Below are 23,104 nucleotides of genomic sequence, written 5' to 3' on the forward strand. Positions count from 1 at the left end.
ATCATTTTTTTTGGCCACTGGGAAGAATTTAAGACTTAGGCAAAAAAGACAGGGAAGGTTTGACTTCATGGGTACCGGGAATGCCCAGCACTCCATCTCTGCCATCCTTCCTGGCACCCTCCCCAACAATTTACTCATCCAAAAACTAATTGCTACAATTCTTCCCTTTGAATTTCATTACTATCATTTAGATGAAAATATCCTAGGGAAGGTTAGCAGACACTTAATAGAGGGCTCTGGTGTACGATTTAGATGCTGTAAAAGACAAATCAAACCCAACAGGCATTTATTGTTTACCAGGTACTATATTAATTGCTGGTGATACAAAGAAAGACAAAAGACAGTTTCTGCTCTCAGGAAGTTCACAATCAGATGGGGAAAACAACATGCTAATAATTATATACAAGCAAGATATATATATACATATATACACATATATGTATATATATACATAGATAGATAGATAGATATGATAAATTAGAGATAACATTAAAAAACACCAAGACATTTTTTTGTGATGTGAAATTTTGTAGAAAGATATATAAGAAATGTTACACATAGTATTTGTTAAAACAGATTTCTTTTGTAAATTTTTAAAAAAAACTTCAAACTTAATTAAAAAATAAACATTCAGTATTTGAGTTTATTTAGTCTACTATATATTTTTTCAATTGGTATACTGGTTTTCTTTCAACAGCATATCATATTTACTATTTATTATAGTAGACAGGAGAAGCACATACCTACAGCTGCATTAACCAATTGTATGGGTCTCATAACTTTAAAATCAGTTTATGAAGAACACTCAAATAGGCCTTGATCACAGACTTGAATAGCATGGTTGGAAACTTTCCAGCTAGTTTTATATTAAGAGGAGAAAAACAGGGTACTCCACCATATTTTAGGGTCATTTTACCCTTTCCACCATTTCTTACTACATTCTCCGCCTCTCAAGTCTCTCTCTAAAATCAATGTTATACATTGTGGTTATTGTCAATTTCCTTGTATTCTTTTGAGACCACATCATTCCTTAGTTCTAGTAATACGCAGGCGACTGTCAGCATCACTTTTCCTGTCCAAATTCCTTGCCATTTGGTGGATTCCCACCATGTCCTCTTAAACGTTCTTAGTGCCCCTTTGAACATTTTTCCACTGCTTTATCCATTGATGGAAACCATTCCTCATAGGAGCTTACAAAGTTAGAGTGAGCAGAGATTACCTAGGCTTCTCCTCTCCTCTATTTTCCAGATGTGTAGAAAGAAGTTCATTGGGGATCAGTAACTTCTTCAAGAGAGTAGCATTTGCTAATATAGAGTCAGGACTAGACACAAAATCCTTAGATTTCTGCTGTGAAGGTCCTTCCATTCCCAGGCTAAAGCAATTTTCCTACCCCCAGCCACTCTTACACAACAGGGGCAGGCAGCTTCTTTTGGGAGCAAGCATGTTGGATTTGGTGTCAGAACACATAAATTCCAGTCTCAGCTTTGCCACTTGCACTCATACTCCTTTTGTCTTTTCAATTAGCATCCAACTACAGTCATACCACAGTATGATAGTAACTTACCCTTTCTGCAAGCTTTTATCTTAGAAGAGATCCTGAAAGTCTCTGGGACTGAGTGGACCCAGCATGGGAACTGGAGTCAGAGGAGGTAGGCTGAAATCCAGGCTGTGCTACTTACTAAGACCCTCGACAAGTCACTTGATCTTGTAGGTTCTCAATTTTCTCAAGTGTAAAATGTGGAGAATGAACTAAACAAGGTCTAGGTATCTTTCTGGTACCAAATTCTAATGCCCTGTCTTTCAAAGACTCCCTCTGGTCCTGCCAAACAATTAGTGACTACAGTGAGTAAAATAGCCCTCAAAAATTCTGACTTTTGCTACTGATTATTTTAAAGTTGAAAGTACAGATTTAGGTTATACATAAGTTCTACTTTTTCATTTATGTCTGTATCAAGCTATTGTGATATTGAGATTAAATTAGATAAGGTATGTAGAGGAAAAGAATGGACTGGACCTGTGAGTTCATTTGGAAGCAAGGAAATAATTTACTAAGCACCTACTATGTACCAAGAAATGTGCTAAGCACTTTACAGATATCGTATCATTTGATCCTCACAACAATCCTGGGAGGTAAGTGTTATTAATATATCCATTTTATAGTTCAGGAAATGGAGGCAAACAGAAGTTAAGCAGCCTGACAAAAGGCACATAGCTAATAAGTGTCTAAGGCTGCATTTGAATGCTAAATCTTGTGCTCTGTTTATTGTCCTACCCTATAAGAAACTCTCAGATATTCTAAATCACTATTGATTAGAGAAATGGAAATTAAAATGACACAGGTATTATCTCACACTTGTCAGACTGGCTAACATGACAGAAAAGAAAAATGATAAATGCTAGAGGGGATGTGGAGAAATAGGTGCATTAATGAACCATTACTGAAGTTGTGAACTGGTTCAACAATTCTGGAGAACAATTTAGAACTATGTCCAAAGGACGATAAAAGTGTGGATGACCTCTGACCCAGACTCAGTCTATCCAGAAGAAATCAAAGAAAAGGAAAAAAGATCTACATACACAAAAAATATTTACAGCAGCTCTTTTTGTGATGGTAAAAAACTGGGAATTCCCCATCAATTGGGGAACTGCTGAACAAGTTATGGTATACGATAGTGATGGAGCACTGTTGTGCTACAAGAAATGACAAGCAGGATGGTTTCAGAACATCTTGGAAATGCGGAAATCAACTGGTGCAAAGTAAAGTGAGGAGAAGCAGGAGAACCTTGAACACAGTAAGCAAAAATTTTTCAAATCATTATGTTAGGAAAAGTCCAAGCCACAGCTTCACTTTATTTTCGATTCTTCCATTTTTTTTGTCCTTTTCCTCATCAACAACTTTGCCTCTAGTAACTTTTTCTACTTTTGCTCCCACTTCTAGTTCTGATCAAATCAAATGTGCCATGCTCTTTCTGGTTGTTTTTTGATTATTTTTCAGTCAAGTCTGACTTTTTTATTTTTGGGGGGTGTGGCAAAGATCTTGAAGTGGTTTGCTTTTTCTTTTCCAGCCCATTTTACAGATGAGGAAATTGAGACAGGGTGAAATGACTTGCCTAGGGTCATAGGTAGTAAGCATCTGAGACTGGATTTGAACTCAGGAGGAGAAGTTTTCCTGACTCTGGATTACACTCATTCCACTCTGCTACGCAGTTACTCTCTGGTTAGGGTATGTCACTCTGTTTTCCTACTTACAATTCGGATAACTTTCTGGATTAAAATGATAGTCCTCTAAGCCTGTTTTCTCATCTGATTTTTCTGGTGTAAGGAATTCTCAATGAAGCAATTCTTTTTGCCACATAAATCACAATGGTTTTGCATTTCTTGTCTCTCTGCCTTTGTATCAGGTGTCTTCATACTGAACTAATTTTGTTTATACGAGTAATTGTGATTATATGAGAGAAGTTAATTTATACAGACTGAACACTGGTAAAGGCAAAATGCTTCTTAAAGGGAATTTGTGTGTGTGTGTGTGTGTGTGTTTGTGTGTATGTGTGTGTATGTATGTGTAGGGAGGAGAGAAACTGGCAAAGGGAGTACACTTCTAAAATTATAATGAAAGGAATATTGACTTGATATACATTTAATTGATTTATACATCTTACGAATACAGCATACTGGGGTTGAAAGTGCACAGGGTTTGGAGTCAGAAGACATGCATTTGAATTCTAACTCAAATTCTTATCAAGCTGTGTTTCTGATTAAGTCTCTTCACTTCTCTGAATGTCTGTTTTCCCATCTGTAAACAGTGATGATAATAATTGTGCTACCCAGGGCACTTTGTTATTGGAGATAGAGCACTGGACCTAGAGAGAGGAAAACTGAGTCAAAATTCTTCTTCAGACACTGTGTTACTCTGGGCAAATCAGAACCTCTCTGTGCCTCAGTCTCCTTATGTGTAAAAAGAGGTTGTTCGATTCTGACCTCCACAATACCAGCTAACTCTAGGTTTATATTGCTATTTTATCCTAGGTCTCCCTAACTTACCCAGCACAGGGTTGATCTCTCTAACTTTCCCAGAGTTGGGAATATCCTTGTTAATGGAAAAGGAAACTGACCTGCTCAGTTTCTGACTTACGCAGTGCACCAGACCACTAAAGGGGTCCAGGACAAAAAAAAGGTGAAGAAGGCCCTCTGTACATCCACTAAGAAATGACAAAGTTCTGAAGGGCAAGTTTGGTTCCCAGTGATAGTTCAGAGACAGTTTTAGGGAGATGGAAGCATTTAGGGTAAGCTTTAAAGGATGTATAGGAATTTAACTAAAAAAGATGGGGAGGGAAGCTCACATATAGCAGAGAATGGCATGAACAAATACACTGAGTAGTGAAAACATAGGGTGTGTTAGGGGTGGGGAAAAAGGAAAAAAAAATCATCTGATCATAGGAGACCTTAGAGATTGTCAGATTCAATGCCCTCAGTTTTCAGTTGACAAAATGGAAACCTCCGAAGGTATTGTTCCCAGGTTACACCAATAGGAAGGAATGAAACCTGTCTTTTGACTCCATCATAGGTGCCATGTTAACTCAAGCAGTCTCATTTCTCTGGAGTACAGGGTACATGTAAGAGAATGATTTCAGAACGCTATAGAAACATCGGGTAATAGTGGATTTTTGTTGATTTATCCATGCTGCCTTGGTTTATTTCCCTTGTGGCCAATAGCCCAAAACTAAGAAAAGGCAGTGTAGTATGGGGAAGGGCTGGAAGCACTGGCTTTACAGTCAGAGGTTCTGAGTTCAAATGTGAACTTTTACTCTCTCACTGTGTGAAATTGGACAAGTTACTTAATCTCCTTAAGTCTCAGTTTCCTGACTTGTAAAATGGAGGGGGTAGTGCTGTTTTAAAACCAGATAATTCCTGAAATTGGTTCCAGTTCTTAATCTATGAACCTCTCTCAAATAACTGACTGACAGAGGGGTATGGTCTATGGCTTGGCTAACACAGAGCCAAGCTAATTGTCCTGGCTCAGCAACCTAGGCATTGTTATGACCAAAGTGTAAACAGCACCCTTTACCAGTCATACTCCCATAACATACAAACCAATGCAAGAGGGTCTCCTGAATATAAAGCAGTCAGTTAAGCTGTACTGGTTTAGCTCCTTGGGATCATCTATGCAAGTGTCACCTGGACAGGACTTTAGAAAGGAAAAATGGATCCCTTCACTGTATTTTAAAAGAGGTTAGAGGTGACCAGCATGCAGATGACAGAGGACATCAAGACAAAAGAAAAGTAGGTAAAAGGTTCAGATCATTATGTTTACTAGGAAGTTCCCAAACATTAGGTTTTCAAAGACAGATTCAATTTTTCTGGGGAAAATCAGTTGTTAATTGATCAATACCCAGGTGGTTGGCATTTTCTTTCCTTTAATGAGAAGCTTGTTTAGAAGTCTCATTATATTTTATCAAGCAGAATCTCAACATTTAAGAGGCAGGTGTATATGCATAAAATAAAGGTGAAGAAAAAGAACTTGCATTTGCTAAGCTCAGGTTCCAGTATTGTAATTAAAAGAAAAAAAGAATATTCGAGCCAAAGAGGATGGATATAATGCCAAATAGTAACCTTAAACATCACTTTTAGGAGTTTTTAATAACACATTTTTAATTTAATCACCACAAATCCTGAATTAACGTGTCTATTTCTTCAGGCAAAGTCCACTTTTCTTTGACAAGTAGTTAAATATACAATATAGAGAAAGTAGTGTCCTGACAGTAACTTAAAACCGATCCAAACTATCGCTTCTTACCCTACTTCCCCCACACCCTAATTCTTTTTTTTTGTGATCACATGTTATTATATAATGACTGTGTCCTTGTTTTTTTTTTTTTTTTTTTACCTTGGGAAGAGTACTAGATTTGGAATCAGACCAGGGTTCAAGTTCTCGTTTTAACCTTTACTTTTCCTAGATTACACAGGGAAAGTCAATTCACTTCCCTGGACTTCAGTTTTCACATCTGTAAAATGAGGGAATTGGATGGAGTCAATCCTAAAATATCATCTAGTTCCACAAGCCCATAATCTTGTGATTGCATTATTTGTGCAAGCATCACAGTGCCTCCATGTTTATATCCTTTTATAAGTAGAAAGAATGAAGCTCTAGAAACCTGTGCCTAAATCAGGCAACAAAAATCCACCCTAACCATCTCAGAGATAAGTATTTCATCATAGTACTTTTAAGTGTATAAAACAAATCAATTAAGTTTTATTCCAAAGTCATTTTCTTGGGTTCATTCTTATTTATACCTGCGTTCTTTACATATACTAAACATTCTGAGCAGTTTTTCTCCCCAACGTAACTTGTTTAACTGAATCTTAGTATACTGAAAAGATCTTAGAGGCCATTTCATTCAATTTCTTAACTTTATAGTTGAAGAAACTGAGGTACAGATTGGTGAATTGAAATCACAATCTACTGCAGAGCCAGAATCTGAACCCAACTTCCCTGATGTCCAATCCAGGGATCTTTCCCCAGTACCATGTCACCTCCCTATTAAAGAGAATCTAAACGCCACCTTCAAGAGACATATGGAACAGTTCATGTGTCTTCTTCAGGAGAAGTAGAAGACATCTGGGCAGTGTAGCTGAGTGGCCAGAAAGTTCAAGAAAAAGAGGCAAGATGATGAGCTTCTAGCCCCAACTCTGTCAGTGATAGTGATATCTTTTTGTAAGTCCTTTTCTCCACTCTGGATCTCAGTTTCCTTACTTCTAACATGAGGGTGTTATCCTTGCTGCTTCTGAGATCCATTTCAGCTCTCACGGTCCACAATCTCTTGATATCATGGGAGTTCCAATTTGCAGTGAAAATAATGATGAAAGTGATCATTCCAGAAAATATTTGTAAACTTGGTCCCTCCAAGAAAATGAAATTCAAAGTTGATTGGCAAATCAAATAACTAATTGAAATCTTAATGGAAGATAGTTGTCAGAGTCACAATGAAAAAATAAAATAGAGTATGTTAAAAAAAAAATCTTTCCAGTCTCATTTCAGCACCAGATCAGTAAGACATACTTAGTGTTTCCTTCACCTCTTTTCAGTTCTGGTTCTACTGACAAAGTACAAGGCTTGAACGATACTCTGGCAATCTTCAAATGGGCACTAAGATTATAGCCTACAAAGTGGGGGTAAGGAAATCTGACACCCTGGAGTACCTCAGTGTGGGAACAAAGCAAGTTACATTTATTTTATTAGACAGTTTGAATTTATTATATGTTGCACATAATTTCCTGTCTCATTTCTTTAGTGTTCTTGGAATTTTTGTCAGGATGTCTTACGTTATCACACACTCCTCTCCTCCCTTAGTCCCAACACGTTTTGGCGACAGACTGATTTTACTTAAAGAAAGTCCCACAATGAAAGGTGGAGAAAAGCCCCAAACACAGCCTGGGACAGGGAATGGCTTAAGTTCTGGAAAAAAATCTGAAAAAGCAATGAAGATGAAGATGAAAATGGAAAGTCTGTGAAAATTAATGTAGTGTAGAACCGGTGAACATACCACTTATTTCTCTACATGTATAGAAGAAAGAACCTGCTTATGAGGTACACCCAAATAATTCACAGGTGGTGAAACTATTAGAGTTCTGCAATTTCTTGCCTCAGAAGTGGAATAAATCTCCTATATTATAAACGGTGTGTGCTCACACACGTGCTGGTGCTTGCTCTTTCCTTCCATCTCTCCCCACTCCAGGGCATTAATACTTTCTGGTTTCACTGTCGCTATTTTGATTATTTTAATAAGAACTTTAGAAAAGGTCCAATTAGATCAGGAGGCATGGGCTGCCCTAATCACTGCGCTTAAGGAAACGTAATGTCATAAAAAGGTTTGCTATTTTTTAAGTGAGGTGGAACCTGCTTTGATTGAAGTCAGACAGCATGAAGCCCCAGTTATGGTAGAGTGGATGGAAAACCCCCAGCTATTGGCAGCACGTAATGACAGTTCCTGAGATAGCAGAAATCTAACCACAGAGAAGTTGCTCCCTGTAACTCTGAAGCTGCGCATGTACTATAGTACCAGAACAATAAACATGTAGCACTAATGAAATGGGAAAAGATCTGTTTTTTAAATAGTACTTTTCCCTATGTGTACACAAAGGCATTCAGTGACGTGACATTCCACACTTTTCCCCTCCCCCGTCCCCTCTCTCTTTCTCCTTGTTCCCCCCATGCGTACACACACACACACACACACACACACACACACACACACACACACGCACGCACACACACACACACCTCAGTGTTCCTCTCTTCCTACCCCTAACCTGGCTACTGTCTATGGTTCTGCAAAGGTTCTAAGTTAGATAAATATTTGCACCAGCATCCTTGAAGGAAATTTCCTTACGTGTATTAGTGGAGGGGATTTCCACACTGAGAATTTCTCTCCATTGATAAAAGCAGAGATACAGACCAATATATAGATCCTTCTGAGGCTCAAAGAAGCAATTGCCTCTCCAAGGTCCCATATTCAAAAGTTTGAGTTGACCGCAAACAACATCCTATTATTTGGGTCAATCTTTGTAAATAAAAGGAAACCAAAACAACAATAATAATAAAAACAAAATATTGGAGAACGGGATATATGTAAAGTATCTCTAATCAGAAGCTTAAAATGGAGGTTCTCATCCTTGTTCAATAATGACTACATGTAACATATGTATGTTGCTACACATAGTTTGCAACGAGTTTGCGAGGAGTCACTTTTTAAAATGACATACTGATAAGAAAGTTTGTAAATAGCATCTGTCACAAGTGCAGACAAGCTAATGATAGATTATAAGCCCTGCTGCCTGTGGAACATTTGAAAATAATATTGTTGCCAGAGCCTGTCACACAACCTTTCCATCATAGAAGAACCCTTTTTTTCTGCGAAAAATATTAATAGTAATCAAATAAAACTTGCAAAACCAAGCATATGAAAAATTATCCAGTGCACTAGCAAAAGAAAAACCTAACATGATTGCCTAGTATCAACAGTCTTTAATGAGGCATATTTTGGTCTTGTTGTCTATGTATTCACCTTTGTATTTCTTTAATGTCTGTGAGGCAATTTTCCTCTCTGTCCCTTGAATACCTTCCTTAGATTCTTGAAGCCCTCTAGGTCAGTCTCTCTCATGCTTTGCTTTTACAAGAATCTGTTTCTTTTTTTCTTTTGTGTTCCACCTCTACTTTACTGGAGTCCCCAGCACAATGCTTTGGTGCCAGGCCTCAAAATTCTATCTGGCCCTGTGACACTCCATTTTTCTCCCTATGGTTTTGTCTCCCTCTTCTTTCTCATTTCCTAGGTCTCCCAATCCCATTCATTCCCAGGATTGCTGGTCTACATGTTTGGGGAGTGAACTCATGCACAAATTTTCCTGTAATCAGAAATAAAAATACAGACACACATCAGCTCTGCCAAATACCAGTAATAGGCACATTTGCACGTCTGAAGCATGCCCCAAAGTACTTAGCCCAGAGTGGACAAATACTCAATACTTTGCAAGTCATCATTACTAAAGAGTAATGAAGATAAAAAAGTAGAATCTAATTTCAGTTTTCCTGTATGAAAATGAAGAGTTGTATCACGATTAACTGTGGATGATTGACATTCTACAGCCATGGAGTGAGTAGCCACATTGGTAAAGTCCTTTGAAAGACTGAAATATGAATACATATGTTAGCACTTCATGACATCTGTAACTTAGGAAGCCAGCCAATGAAAGGTTTAAAACTTCCATTACCTCCAGGTTTGGGGAGGGGGCAGTACCTGGACTTCTGTGTCTATCTGGGGGGGGGAAATTTCTAGCATGGAAACTCCCTTCAGTTGATGCAGATGAGTGTGAATGTAGTACAGCCTTAGAGGGTTGCTTACGGAGAGTGATATGCGAAATGACTCACCTATGCTAATATTATTCCTATGTTTCCCAGGCAGGACTTCAAGCTAGAATCTCCTTTCTAAGGTGAGCTTTCTGTCCACTATGCTACTACCCTCTTCCATTTCCCATTGAAATTATGATGATGATAATACATTTTGATTTATTGAGGTGCAGAGCACTTCACGTTTAATTCTCACAACCACCCTATGAGGTGGATAACACAAATCTTTGTATTATCCTAATTTAAAGATAAGTGAACTGAGACTCAGAAAATCTGTGGAGTATCCAAGATCATATAACATAGCAAGTATGTTCAAAATTACCTGGCAAAGGACTTTTTCTTATTGAGATAAAACTATAAATGGAGAGGAAAAATAAAACAAACAAATAAAAACCTTGGACTCTATGTTTATGTAAGAAACATAATTTTCTGATTTAGAAAATGAAAAAGAAATTAATTAAATTTTAAGAAATATGTGACTTATAAATGGAAATGACATTTTATTTTGAGTCAACTCAAAGGACAGATGGACAGATGTATCTACCACATCCTATGTTAGTGAAAATGTTTGGGGCGTTGTAAATGACAATACATCTTTTTCCATCCAGTTTATATTGTTATCTTTCCACCTTTTCCCCTATACTATCCTTGACCTCCCCTACAGAGAACAATAATTCTTGGTCAATACTGCAGATGTGCCTCATCTTATTCATTCAGTTTATCAATTCACATGTTCCATGAGCAGATATGTATTAACAATGCTTGCCATGGAGTTCAGTGATGTTAGGTTGATTTCTGACTCTGACTCTGACACTCATTAGCTGTGTGATGTGGTGAAATTTGTTGTCCTTGTTTGTAAAACAGGGCTAAGAGTTGCACTATTATAGCTCAGGATTGTAGTGAGAAAAGTGTTTTGCAAACATTAAGAGGTTAGATAAATGTGATGTTATTTTAGAAGACAAGAACATTCAATCTGGAGTTGGGAGTTCTATATTTGAAATCTAGCCTTGACCTTTGGTTGCTGTGCCACATGGGGGAAATTATCTTATTCCTCTGAATTTTTGCTTCCTTATCTGTAAAGTGGGGAAAATAACCCTTGTCCTTTATACCACCAAAGGCCTTTTTTTTGGCGGGGGAGGGTAGGCAATCTGGATTAAGTGAATTGCCCAGGGTCACACAGTTTCCAAAGAATTTTTGAGAAAAATGTACCCTACCCCTTAAAGTGCTAGGAAAATCAATCACTAATCATTTATTAAATTCTCACTGTACTAAGGGACTGGGGATCGATATGAGGTGTACAACAAAAGACAGTCCCTACCCTCAGGGATCTTATTATACAATGGAGCTATTATTATGAAGATAACCTTTCTCTGTGAAAGAAATAGAAGTTAAATTTCTTTTCTTCAAAGAGCCTGTAGTATATTGCAGAAACAAGAAGGAAAATGGTGAACCACCCAAAGGACCTGAAGAAATATAAGATGACAGAGCAACTATACCCAGAGATTCCCCCTAAAGCTCACAGGACCAACCATGTGTCCTTTTTGTCTGTGTGTCACAGTGGTTGGGGCATCCTCCTCATAGGGAGGGACCTATGAAAAGCTATAGAACTTTCTGGAGATGTGAAAACAGTATGTGCTGGCACACGATGGAAACTGGGGTGCTCCTGTCAGCAACAGCTCTGTGAAGAGGGAATAGTTATCCTTTGTCCAAGATATACTCTAACCTCAAAATGAGGGAGCTGGGGAGACTTAAGTCATTTACTTTTGAGCTCGTGGAAAAGAAGAGGTTGATAGCAACAGCTTACCCCAGTGATCAGGCTTTCCTCTCGCACAGCTGTGTTGGTATATTTCAATTAGGATCCTTGAGGCCTGACATCACCTCTGGTATGCCAATCCTAAGGCTCCCATGAGCCAATACTGCCAATCAAGCCAAAATCCAACTGCATCATGTGGTTTTATGATGTAGAGAGAAAATGACATGGAATCACCTCTTACTGCTGAAAATCTCAACTTGGAAGCCACCTCTCCTGAGAAGGAAAGTTAATCACAATATGACTGGAAGATCTAGACAATATTTTCCCATGTTTATCTCAACACACTCAGCCAATGGGTTGAGTCAAGGCAGTCCCTTGACTTTAAGAAAGCAGAAATTTCAGGGATACAAATCTGAAGAATTCACTTCTGAGCCGCTTTACTAGTTTGCAAGAAGGGAAAAAAAGGTTGAGGCCAGAGCAGAATCACGCCTGAGATATCTTTGGGAGTTGGGTTCGGAGAATGATATCTCCCTGTACATGAATCATAGAACTATTAAGTATATGAGAGGTTAGCAGGACAAAGAATACAGAATGTAGATTTAAAATCATGAAAGGATGCATACTTGAAACCTAAGGGGGGGGTAGGCTAGAGAGAAAAGACTTGGAGAACCCCTTCCTCTCTTGATGAAGTCAGAAAGAGGAAGGAGGGAGCCTTTCACATTCTAATATCACTCCTGAAAAACATACAAATATGTATCTGCATTTTATATATGGCAAGAATGAGATACTAGTATATGGGTGGTTAAATACTTTGATGTCAGAGAAAGAGGTAGAAACCAAAAAATTCATTTTTTTCATTGTCACTATAATAATGACTTTTCCCCAGCTTCTGTTGTCATTGCTTCTGAGAGGATGTCTTTTCTGTATATTCATATCTCTATATGCACACATGTATGTGTAGGCCAGCTCTGGGTGATCCACAATGTCTTTCCTAGGGAAGAATGCCACTTGGCAACAGAATTCTTTTATAAGAACTCGAAACTTTTTCTTTGAGAGATAGAAAGCCACCATACTAAGTCTTAAATTTCACCCTCCATACTGCACAAAAACAGTCATGGAAGTAAACAGAGGACAGAAGCTGGCCCTGAACAGACTCAGACACTTAAGAAGGCAGTCTGAGAAAATAAAAATCTAGCTGACCAAGTCTAGACAAGAAACTATAGAAAACACATTAAGAAAATGACTTTTTAAATAGATGCTCTAGTATATCCCTTAGATTCATGTGAAGTACGCCTTGGGTATAGTTTAAAGACAATATAAGCACGTGAATAGAAATAGATGGATTGATGAACAGTTACAGACAGGCAAACACACACACACTCACACAGAGTGAACCTTGCCACATTCAGCTGTAAATAAGGAATTTAACATTCATTCCACAGGCTAATGGTGCTTATAGCCATCCAAGAAAGATCGACTTAGATAATAGCGTAGTAGAGTGCCAGAGAGCCTGAAAGGAATGGGCTATTGTGTTTGACTAGTTTCCATGTATAAATTAGTGCAGAGAAGAAAAAGAAATTCAACAGAAAAACACATGTACTTTATTATAATTCCTAGTGTTACTCCTGCAACCCTCACAATAGCAGGCAAAAGAACTGAAAACCACTGAAAAAGAGGTAAAAGGCAAATGCAGATTTGATTAAATGCCTTTCTGACAAGAAGTGGTTTGACTTCAAATTTGGATGAACGCACATGTCAATGGCTGGTCATGGTGTTAGCCCACATTCTCTTCGAGTTAAACAATTGGCTTGGGAGTGGGGGGTAAAAGAAAAGAAAGAGGGAGAATAGGAAGATTTGGATCAGTTTTATCTATTCCATTTTTATTTGAACTGAGCATATAGATTAAATCTTTTGAACTACTGGTTTTTAAGTCCATAGCAGAAAGAGGATAAGATATTTGGGTTTTGCTCATGCAAAAAATGGACCCCACACTTAAATAAATATGAAAGGCATGCAGGCCTCATTTTTTTTCCTCAGGAAAACTGACCCTCTTTGGAAGGATTTTAATTTCAAGTCTCAAAAAAATATTGAGATCACAACATTTCCCATTGACAGAATAGTTTATCACCAAGACCTTACTGGAGATATTTAGCCACCACTGAAATGAAGGAGATTCCAGGGTGGAGGCAGGGAATACCACTTGAGACACAGAACATTTTTGCAAGCCAGAAGAAACAGAATTCTTAGGAAAACGTCTTAGCTAAAGTGCATGGACCACAGGCTTCTGCTTTTGAAACACTTGGTCATGCTTCCTTACCATGCCCGCTTCAATAGGGAATTGATGCTACTGAATTTTATCATTCTAGCTCCAAACTTAATAGTGAGTAGGCAAATGGGTCACTTTATATTAGACCTATAATTCAATTCTGATCTTCTGTCCATAGTACCTGAATGAGTTGCTATTCAGTAAGTGCAAAATTTGTACAACAGGTCCATATAACTGTTTTGTTAAAGACAGAAAAAAAGTCTATAAAATAATAATTTGTATTTCTGTAGTCTTTAAGGTTTGCACCAGCTCTGTAAGGAAGGTGGATCAAATATAATTATTTACATTTTTCAGATGAGGAACCGAAAGACTTAGAGGGAGCATATCCAAATTCACAAAACTAGCAGGCATTGAAACAAGTTTTCTCTTATCTTCAACACTTCACTATAAAAGTATGAAAGTCACGAAAGAAAGAAAAGGAGGGTGGGGAGGGGGTCAGATCTAGTTTAAGATATTTTACAGGTCAATACACTTCAGTGCCGGTGTTTTACTTTTGTGGAACTCAATATGTTGGCTGATATTTATCATATAATGTTACTTTTCAAGTTCTAAATCTTGGCAATCATAAGCTAGTCAGCTCTCTTCCAGCAATAGCTTGCGATTTCATAATTTATTTAAATTTAATGAAAGTTTAATTTTTTACTTATGTATATTTGCTCTTATTTAAGCTTTGCATATCTCCAATGCTTTTAAATCATGCAAATGAGACTTTTTACATATGTGCCTGATTGCTGATGATATGATATATACCCCTAAAGATGATGCTTGTAACAAATGACATATATGGTATACAGTAAAAGCACATTAAGACATTTCATCAATAAGTAGACATTTTTTCCCAAACTATATCAAGACAGCATTTTTAAAAGAAAGTATTTAAATAAGCTAATATATTACTGGCAATTTGCTTTACAATAAAGGATAATGGAAAAAGTCTCAGAAAAAAATGTGTTGTTTTTTTTTTTTTTGTCACAAAAATTGAGGCTTGCCAAGAACTGACAGAGTAAAAGGTAACACTTCACATGTAACACAAGCGAGCTCCTTTACAAACTGCCTATCCAATCATCTAATCACAAGCTATGGAAAGGAGCAAATATGGCAATTGTATTGCCAACATGATATGAATAGAATGCTTACTAGCTGGCAATCTCCTCCCTCTCCCCCCCTTTTTTTCTATTTCTAGTAGGACAGCTCTGAGTTCAGTCTTTACAGCCATTGCTGTACTTCTAAGGAATTATTTTTATATATATTATGGCTACTGAGTCACAATGATGCAATTTATTAAAAGGTACAAATCACAAAATATCAACATAGCAAGTGATTACTGTAGATAAGGAATACCCTTCAAGATGCCCCGTTTATTCTGAGTGGGCTGCTTTGCTTCTTCCAGGGAACAGGGTAGCATGTGTTGCTAAAGTTTAATTAGAATAAAATAGTCTGGTACTATGAATTCCTCAGGGCCATCTATATTTTGGTTGGGCTTCCATTGGCTCGTTCCTGTTCTGAGGAAGTACTAACATTCCACAAATGTGACAGGGAGGGCTGCAATCACGTTTGCTTGGAATCAGCGTGTGCAAAGTTTGGAATCAAATCTTCAGATGAGGTTTACAAAGCTGCTTGCCCAGAACACTCTGGTTTTAAAAAAATGTGCATTGCTATTAATATTTTCAGTGCAGATTTTTTTTTGGACGGTAAATGTTCATTTTCTGCCTGTAAAACTAAGTATGAGTCACAACAGAACATGTACTTGGAGTCCAAAATGCAGGCACTATGTAGTGCTGACCAGCTTCCTCTGCAGCATCTATGTATCTTATCAGTTTGATGGTGGAATGTTACTCTACCTCCTCTTCCCTCCCCCCTCCCCCATAAAAAAGTCATCAGTTTTTCATCTGCACAAGTATACCTGAGATCAAAAGGGGGAATCCTTAATAATAAAAACTAGCAGTAACTTGTATCTATAAATGATTTGCTGTCATTTTTTTCTGGGTGATCATCAGACTTAACTGCACAGAGATTCTCCAGTTTCCTTTTTTACCTGCTTTCTCAATACATGTGCACAGAGATGGGAGAAGATCGTTAAAAAAAAAGAGTAGAGAAAAGACCTTCACAAGCCACAGTGAGTAAAACTCGGGTCGGAACATTACAGTTTGTATTACCATTGAGATCAGCGCGACTGCTATCCAAATTCCAAGCATGCAAACCATCATTTATAGTCTATAGCTCCCAACTTTCTTCTGTGTTTCCCAAGTTAATCTCATGATATTTTTCTGTACCTGTAACCAATTACAACAAGTCTCCAAGATTTCATTTCACTCCGGGAGCTGAAGTTATTGAGGGACTTTTTTTTTTAAAATCACTGAGACAACAAATTTACCTGGCACTTTCAGATGAAAACGTAACGTGCATGCAGTCACATACAACCACAACAACACACAACACAACTGAACCTAAGGCAAAGAATACGGTGAGACCCAAGTATTGAAATGAAAAGCCATTTACCAGGAGTAGGAAAGCCAGGAAGAAAAGCGGTGTCCCGCCAGGAGTTGCCCAACGGCAGCGTTCCATGCTTGGATCCTTGCCGGAATGTGAATCGGACACTGAATAAGCTGCTAAGTGCTCCTCTGCCTCCTGTCACATCCAGTCCTGGTGCTAACACTTCAGTCCTGCCTATCAGCTTCCATCAGCCCTGCTCACATTTCCTGACCAAGTGGTGGGTGGGTGGATGGGTGGGGGGTAAGCTGAATGGAATCTCTCTCGGAGCAGGCAGCCAGCCAATCAGGCTTCTGCTAATCAGACATGCAGAATAACAAAGCCAGGGGTACAGAGAAAGTATAACAGAGAGAAAGAGAGAGGGAAAAAGGGGGGAAAGGAGGAAAACAGAGAGAAGAGAGAAAGCAGCTCATGAAGAAAAGAAGAGCAGAAGAGGAAGAATTCCAAAGATGAAGCCAAGCTCTGGGCTTTAAAAACTAACCTGGAGAGTTCTATGGGAGGTAGATTTCTGTTTGCCTTTTATTTGTATTTATTCCTGTCATTTGGTAAAGTACAGTAGCTCTTTTTGTGACTGTGTACTGTTCCATTCAGGAGAGAAACTTAATCCCTGTCAATATATAACATGTGCCATAAAGGGAAAGAATCATAGACAAAAGCCTACTCTTAACATGCTCTTTAAACGTATTCTATGCAACTTTTATTTCTCCTCTATAAAGTTGCTCCTTTTTTTTTTCTTTTTGGATGTGGAGAAGGCAGACTATATGTGATTTAGAACCCACTCCCCCTTCCCGTGCCCCCCAACCTAAATGGCTAGTAAATGTGTGTTCATTATTTCAGCTGCAGAGGGTGGCAGAGTTGTCTTTTTGTACAAACAAACCAAAAAAAAAAAAAAGCCACATGATTCTATGGATATTCAAGGTAGAGACAGAAATTCTGATTGCTCACTTTCCAAAGAGCACCTAACAAAACGTACAAGTTCATTCTATTTGGGGTTTGAATAATTGCTTTGATGACAAATCAGCTTTAACACTGTCTATGTCAGTATGGGACAGGGGAAATGGCATTAATCCATGGAGAACCTCAAAGTTTCACTGTACTGAGTAGCCTCCTGTCCAATAGAATCTGTTATTAGAGCCACTCTGCATGGCATAATGGGCAATGGAAGTTTTATTTCTTTTCCCTTTGCCTATTGAAGTTGGATAAGAGAGGAGAGAGGGGGAGAGGAGAGGAGAAGAAAGGGGAAGAGGGGGAGCAGAGGGAAGGGAAAGGAGTGAATACGAACAGATGAGGGGAGGGGAGAAAAGAAAAGAGAGAAAAGGGGAGCTGTTAGAAGGAGGAAAGGACAAAGGAGAGAGAAGGGGAGGAGAGGAGAGAAGAAGGGAGAAAAGAGGGAAGAGAGGAAAGGAAAAGATAGGAGGGGAGGGAAGAAAGAAGGAGGAGAAATGAGAGGAGAGGAGGAAAAATGTTAGGAGAAAGAGAAGATGGGAAAAAAAGAAAGGAGGGAAGGAGAAGAAGGAAGAGGAGAAGGGAAGTGAGGAAAGGAGAGGAGCAGAGCAGATGTTAGGAAAGGAAGAGGAGGGGAAGAAAGGAGAGGAGAGGAGAAAAGGAGAGAAGAGAGGAGGAGAGGAAAGAAGAAGGGAGAGGTACAGGAGAAAAAGAGGAAGCTAAGAGAGACAGAAGAAATAGGGAGATAGAGACATACACAGAGACAGAGAGACAGTGACAAGGATTGGAAGGTGCCTTCCAGCTATGAAATTCTATGATAGGATACTCGACTTTGAGTGGAATTGATGGGGAGCAATGAAATGGATAGAAGGTAGATCACGGATCTGAGAAGAAGTCAAGAAGCCTGAGTCTGCCCAGATAATCCACAAACCAGAAAATGAGACCCTGAACAAGTAAGAGTTGATTGAATGAAATAAACATTTTGTTGACCCATTTGTGAAAGTGTTAAATGTAGCACTAAAACTTTTATCTCCCCTTCCATACACATGTGAAATCAATAATTTAATATATATCGACTATATACTTCCCTAATGAGATCCTCCAAAGCGTGATTTCTCTTGAAGAACCCTGAGTAGGCCAACAAAGTATACATAGTACCTCCAATGGGTTAAGAATGACTTTCCACACACCCCTTTCCCCTTCTTCTTTTCTTCTTTCCATCAGGGAACGTGAGGACTACTTGGTGTTGCTGTAATAGGCGTGTGAATACAAGCAACATATGCCTGAAGTGTTGAATGTTAAAAAGGTGGGGAAAAGCAGGTTGTTCAACCTCAGGTTACTTAACTGCATATGGTATATCAATTAGGGATGAATAAGCTGTTAAAATCCTATTTCCAACTTGTTAGGAAATTTGAGGCATACAAAATTCACTTGGATTTTCTTGATCAAACATATAGACTTGGGGAAAAAACTAATAATACAAACCAAACACAGAGAGATGTTTGATTCCATAGACTTTTTGGTTTTGGAACTATTTCCTTTGCAAATCTCTCAAAAACTACCTAATACTGGTAAATCAGAGAACAGATTGGACTTCAACTCTAGACCGATATTATCCGAAATCCTCATTACACTAAAAAAATTATTGCCATGAACTACTATCACTCATAATATTATATATTGTCTAACTATATTTTACACCTTAAGACTTTTACTTTTAGTTTTGCATCCATTCTTGGAAAAGATTTAAGAACTTCTTAAAAATCACAAGATTCTTTGCAATCCAGCATTTAGAGGGAGTATGTACACAGAGAAGAGGAAGCAAGGGTCACTATTTCAATGAATATTTATTTGGAGCCTCCTAGCACTGTGCTTGGTACTGGGGATTCCAAGATAAAATAAAGGTGTTGCCGTACTCCAGGAGTTTCGATTCTCCTCCATAGTTAGTTTCTGCCCATAAAACCAAGTCAGTATGAGTCACAACGGAAGATTTGAATTCAAAAAGGAGCACTATGCAGTGGTGATCTGTTGCCTCTAGCCCATCTCTCTCCAACCAATCAATCAGTTTGATGGTGGAATGTTACTCTAACTATTCCCCTCCCCCATAAAAAGAATTCATGTTTTTCATCTGCACAAGAATCCCTGAGATCAAAAGGCAGAATACTAGGAAAGATCACTTCAGGGTGCATGATATCTCATGATAGAAAAACATTCCAGGTGTGGAATCTAGAAACACACCAATCTTTGGAGCTTAGCAGAGATCTACCATTAAATGGAACTTCTTGAGAGGTTTATAAAGACAGAGAAGTTCTTATAGTGTAAGACTTGTGAATTATCCCTTTGCCACACATGTTCTCTACACATTTGCCTTACACTCCATTGGACCCTTATTTTAAGCTCACCCTTTTCATAGATGCTGTTTGTGTAGAAGAGCACACTCTAGTTTTTTAGGGGATCATCTTCTACTATCTGAATAAAGACTTCTTCTAAAAGCTAATTACATACAAATGGGGTGAAATTATGAAGAACAACCAACCCCAAAGAAGAGACAGAAGAAGATACCCCGCCTCGCTCCTTTGGATGGGGGAGGGGATTGTTTCTCAGGTATGGATCGCTGTAATGTCAGATTATTTTTTTTTGAAATATTGATTGACCTTGTTGAACATTTTTTTTCTCTTTCTAAAATTCTTTGTTATAATGGACGGACCTCTGAGAGGTGGAAGTGGAGGTACATAGGAGTAAATCTAGGTGTAAAAAGAAATAAAAATTGTCTATAAAAAGGCTAATTAAATCTGTTTGTCTGCTTGTTAATGGGGAATACAATAGTGTGAGCTCAGGAATGACAGTGCGTGAACTATAGTTTATCAAGAGTACTTCTAGATTTTTGATTAGTAAATGTCAGTGCCTTATTGGAGATCCCAAATCCTGAGTATGAGTGTACATTGGGTAAGTGGTCCCATATGGAAGAGACTACAGAAGGAGTGGTGGAGTAGTTGAAGAAGAGTCATGAAATACCATATCCCAGAAAACAAAGGAGGAGGGCATCAGAAACCATAAATATGTTGTATAGAATGATAATTGAGGAGAAAAGCCATTAAACTTGACATATATGCAATCATTGGAAAACTGAAGAGAATAGCTTGAATTGAGATGTACCCTCAGGCACCAAACTAGAAGAAGGTGAGAAATGAGTTGGAGGTAGGAAATTGAGTGAATGACGATGGTTGCTTTTTGGTTGTGAAAGAGAAAAGAGATATAGGATGATAGATTGGGGAAACAGAGGGGTTAAGCTGAGGGTTTTAAAAATAATGAAAATTTGGACATGTTGGTAGGCACTGGGGAAAGAGACAGAGGATAAGGAAAGATAAAAATAAGGGAAAGAGAATCATCTACCAGACAAGTTCCCAAAAGATATGGGAAAGGACAGAATGAAGGGCACAAATAGAAAAATGGATGTTGTCAAGTAGAAGACAGCAAAGTATTTAAAGGCAGAGGGACAGTGTATAGTTGAATGGGTCAAATATAAAATCAAGACTGAAGGGAGGAGAATGAAGCCAAGGAATACTCAACAGACTGAGAGAATAGCTGGAGATGGGGGGACTGTAGGTGACAGAGAGGACAAATGATAAGGTTGGAATGAATGAGACAGAGAGAGATATTAAAGGAAAGGATCTGAGAATTTGCCATCAAGGAAGCACATCTACGTAGGATAGGGAAGTCAAAGGTACATAGCCCTCAAAGATGGGGTTTATAGGAGTCAAAGGGGTTGACAAACCGGGAGGCTGAGATGCTTGAGGGAATATCAACATACATATTAGTGTCCTTGAATACTAGAACAAGGGTTGGGATGGAGATGAATACTGTGACTTAGGTACTAAACTCTTTGAGAAATGAGGGAGAAGGATCTGAATCAGAATGGAAAATAACTGCAATAAGAAGTTGGAAGGGGTTGTCTAGATGGATGAAATGAATCTCAAAGAAAGAAAAACTGCTGAATAATGGGGGGAAAAATGGTCTAAATGTGAAGTGAGGAACAGAGAATGCTCATCTGGTTCAGTGTGACAGGGGCTGTGAAAAAACAAGGCTTCCATGCAGGAGAAGATGCTCAGGGATATACTTTTTCCTGGAGGGAGTAAAGTTTCTAATAGGATCAGAAAACTAAAAGAACATGAGGTAAAGAGACCTAGGATGAAGTGGTACACATACTTATAATATAATGGGAGTTCCAGGAGACATAATACTAGTAGAATGGCAGAGGTTGTGAGTGGTAGGGTTGAGATCAGGGGAAGAGACAGCAGCAGGAAGGGATCTTTTTCTCTTCTGTAACTGCCTTCTAAAATACAGGGATGAGGAGTTCCAAATATGCCTGCCATGGGACAGTGAAAGTAATAAGTAAGCAGGGACTTTACCATTCAGAATTCCATGAGGATTAAATGTAGTGTCAAAGCTGGGGGAGAGAGGAAGGGAGAGGATGGATTCAGCTTCTAGAATTTGTCACTCCAAATACAAGAGATCTGGAGTTTGAAGCAACAGGTAATTTGGTTTGGATGGCTGGGGTCAATAAATCACTAGTATTTGAGTTTCCCAGGGTAGACTGAATTCACATTCAGTGAGAGTCCCATAACCTCACTCCAATGTATGTGTGGAGGAAAGATGGGGGCACTTAGCTCTCACCATGTGAGTCCCCAGAAATATAGACTCTCTGTAGATGTAGGGCTCTAAGGATGGGGATTTCTGGCAGCTCTCTACTTAAGATCATAGAGAAATGTTAGTCTCCATTGTGAAGCACTTCTCTGGTGCTTCTGGCTAGGTATCTCTGATGGATATGAGTCTCCTTCATCATAGATCTTATATAAACTTTTGTTTCTCCAAGACACTGGATCAACTATATGTCAGAGATCATCTCCACCTTGTTGATGACACAGGGTTACTGTGGTTATTGGGTCCTTAAGAGTTGGATGGGATATGCTTGTAGATAGAATCAGCTCTAGAATCTCATGCCAAGGTGGCAGGAAATGAGACAAAGTCAGAAGATACTCTGAATGTGCAACAAGCCCTGAATTGGAGTCCTCAAATATATAGAAATTTGAATATGTTTGGTTCACTGAAGTTCCTGATGACTTGATGGATCTGTTCAGGATCTTAACTGGATATGTATTGACTGAGGTACAGATCCTTTATTTCATCTTTGATGAGTTCCTATAGCAGCTATCTACATATATACACACACACACACATACACACACACACATATATATATATATATATATACATACATAAACACACACACACACCTTGAGATTTATAAAGCAGGTTACAAAATATTATTTCACTTTATCTTCTTAGCTCATGGAGGTAGGTGCTATTATTATAACCCTTTTACAGAAGAGGAAGCTGAGGCCAGTAGAGGTCAAGTGACTTGCTCAGTCATGTACATAGCACGTATCTAAGACTGCATTTGAATTCAGGTCTTCCCAATGTCAGGTCTGATGCTCCTTCCATTACATCACCTAGCTGCCACAACTATGATATGCTATTTAAGGAGGGAATGGAAAGGTGTCATCACTATTTGAGTTGTCAAAGGTTTGACTAATAACTGCCTTAGTGTTCCTCTAGAACATTTTCAGAAATGAAGCCTGAAAGAAGAATCTGAAGTCACAGAATTCCATCTGCTCTGTGCTCAGTGCTT

At 38.4% G+C, this 23,104-nt stretch overlaps 1 protein-coding gene across 6 annotated transcripts in view; it reads right to left on the reverse strand.

The window, feature by feature from the left end:
* ADAMTSL1 (ADAMTS like 1) overlaps window positions 1-23,104 on the reverse strand; it is a 1,091,970-nt gene that overhangs the window by 405,026 nt on the left and 663,840 nt on the right. Inside the window, exon 1 of one of the 6 annotated variants that reach the window (XM_072655712.1) lies at window positions 16,480-17,090. The exons of the other annotated variants lie outside the window; for them this stretch is intronic. Coding sequence (XP_072511813.1) covers window positions 16,480-16,545 — 66 coding nt within the window. The 5' untranslated portion in view covers window positions 16,546-17,090. Of the gene's footprint in view, window positions 1-16,479; window positions 17,091-23,104 lie in introns of those variants that run through there. 6 annotated transcript variants of the gene reach the window in all.

Source organism: Notamacropus eugenii, chromosome 1 (genome assembly GCF_028372415.1).
Source record: "Notamacropus eugenii isolate mMacEug1 chromosome 1, mMacEug1.pri_v2, whole genome shotgun sequence".
NCBI lineage: Eukaryota > Metazoa > Chordata > Mammalia > Diprotodontia > Macropodidae > Notamacropus > Notamacropus eugenii.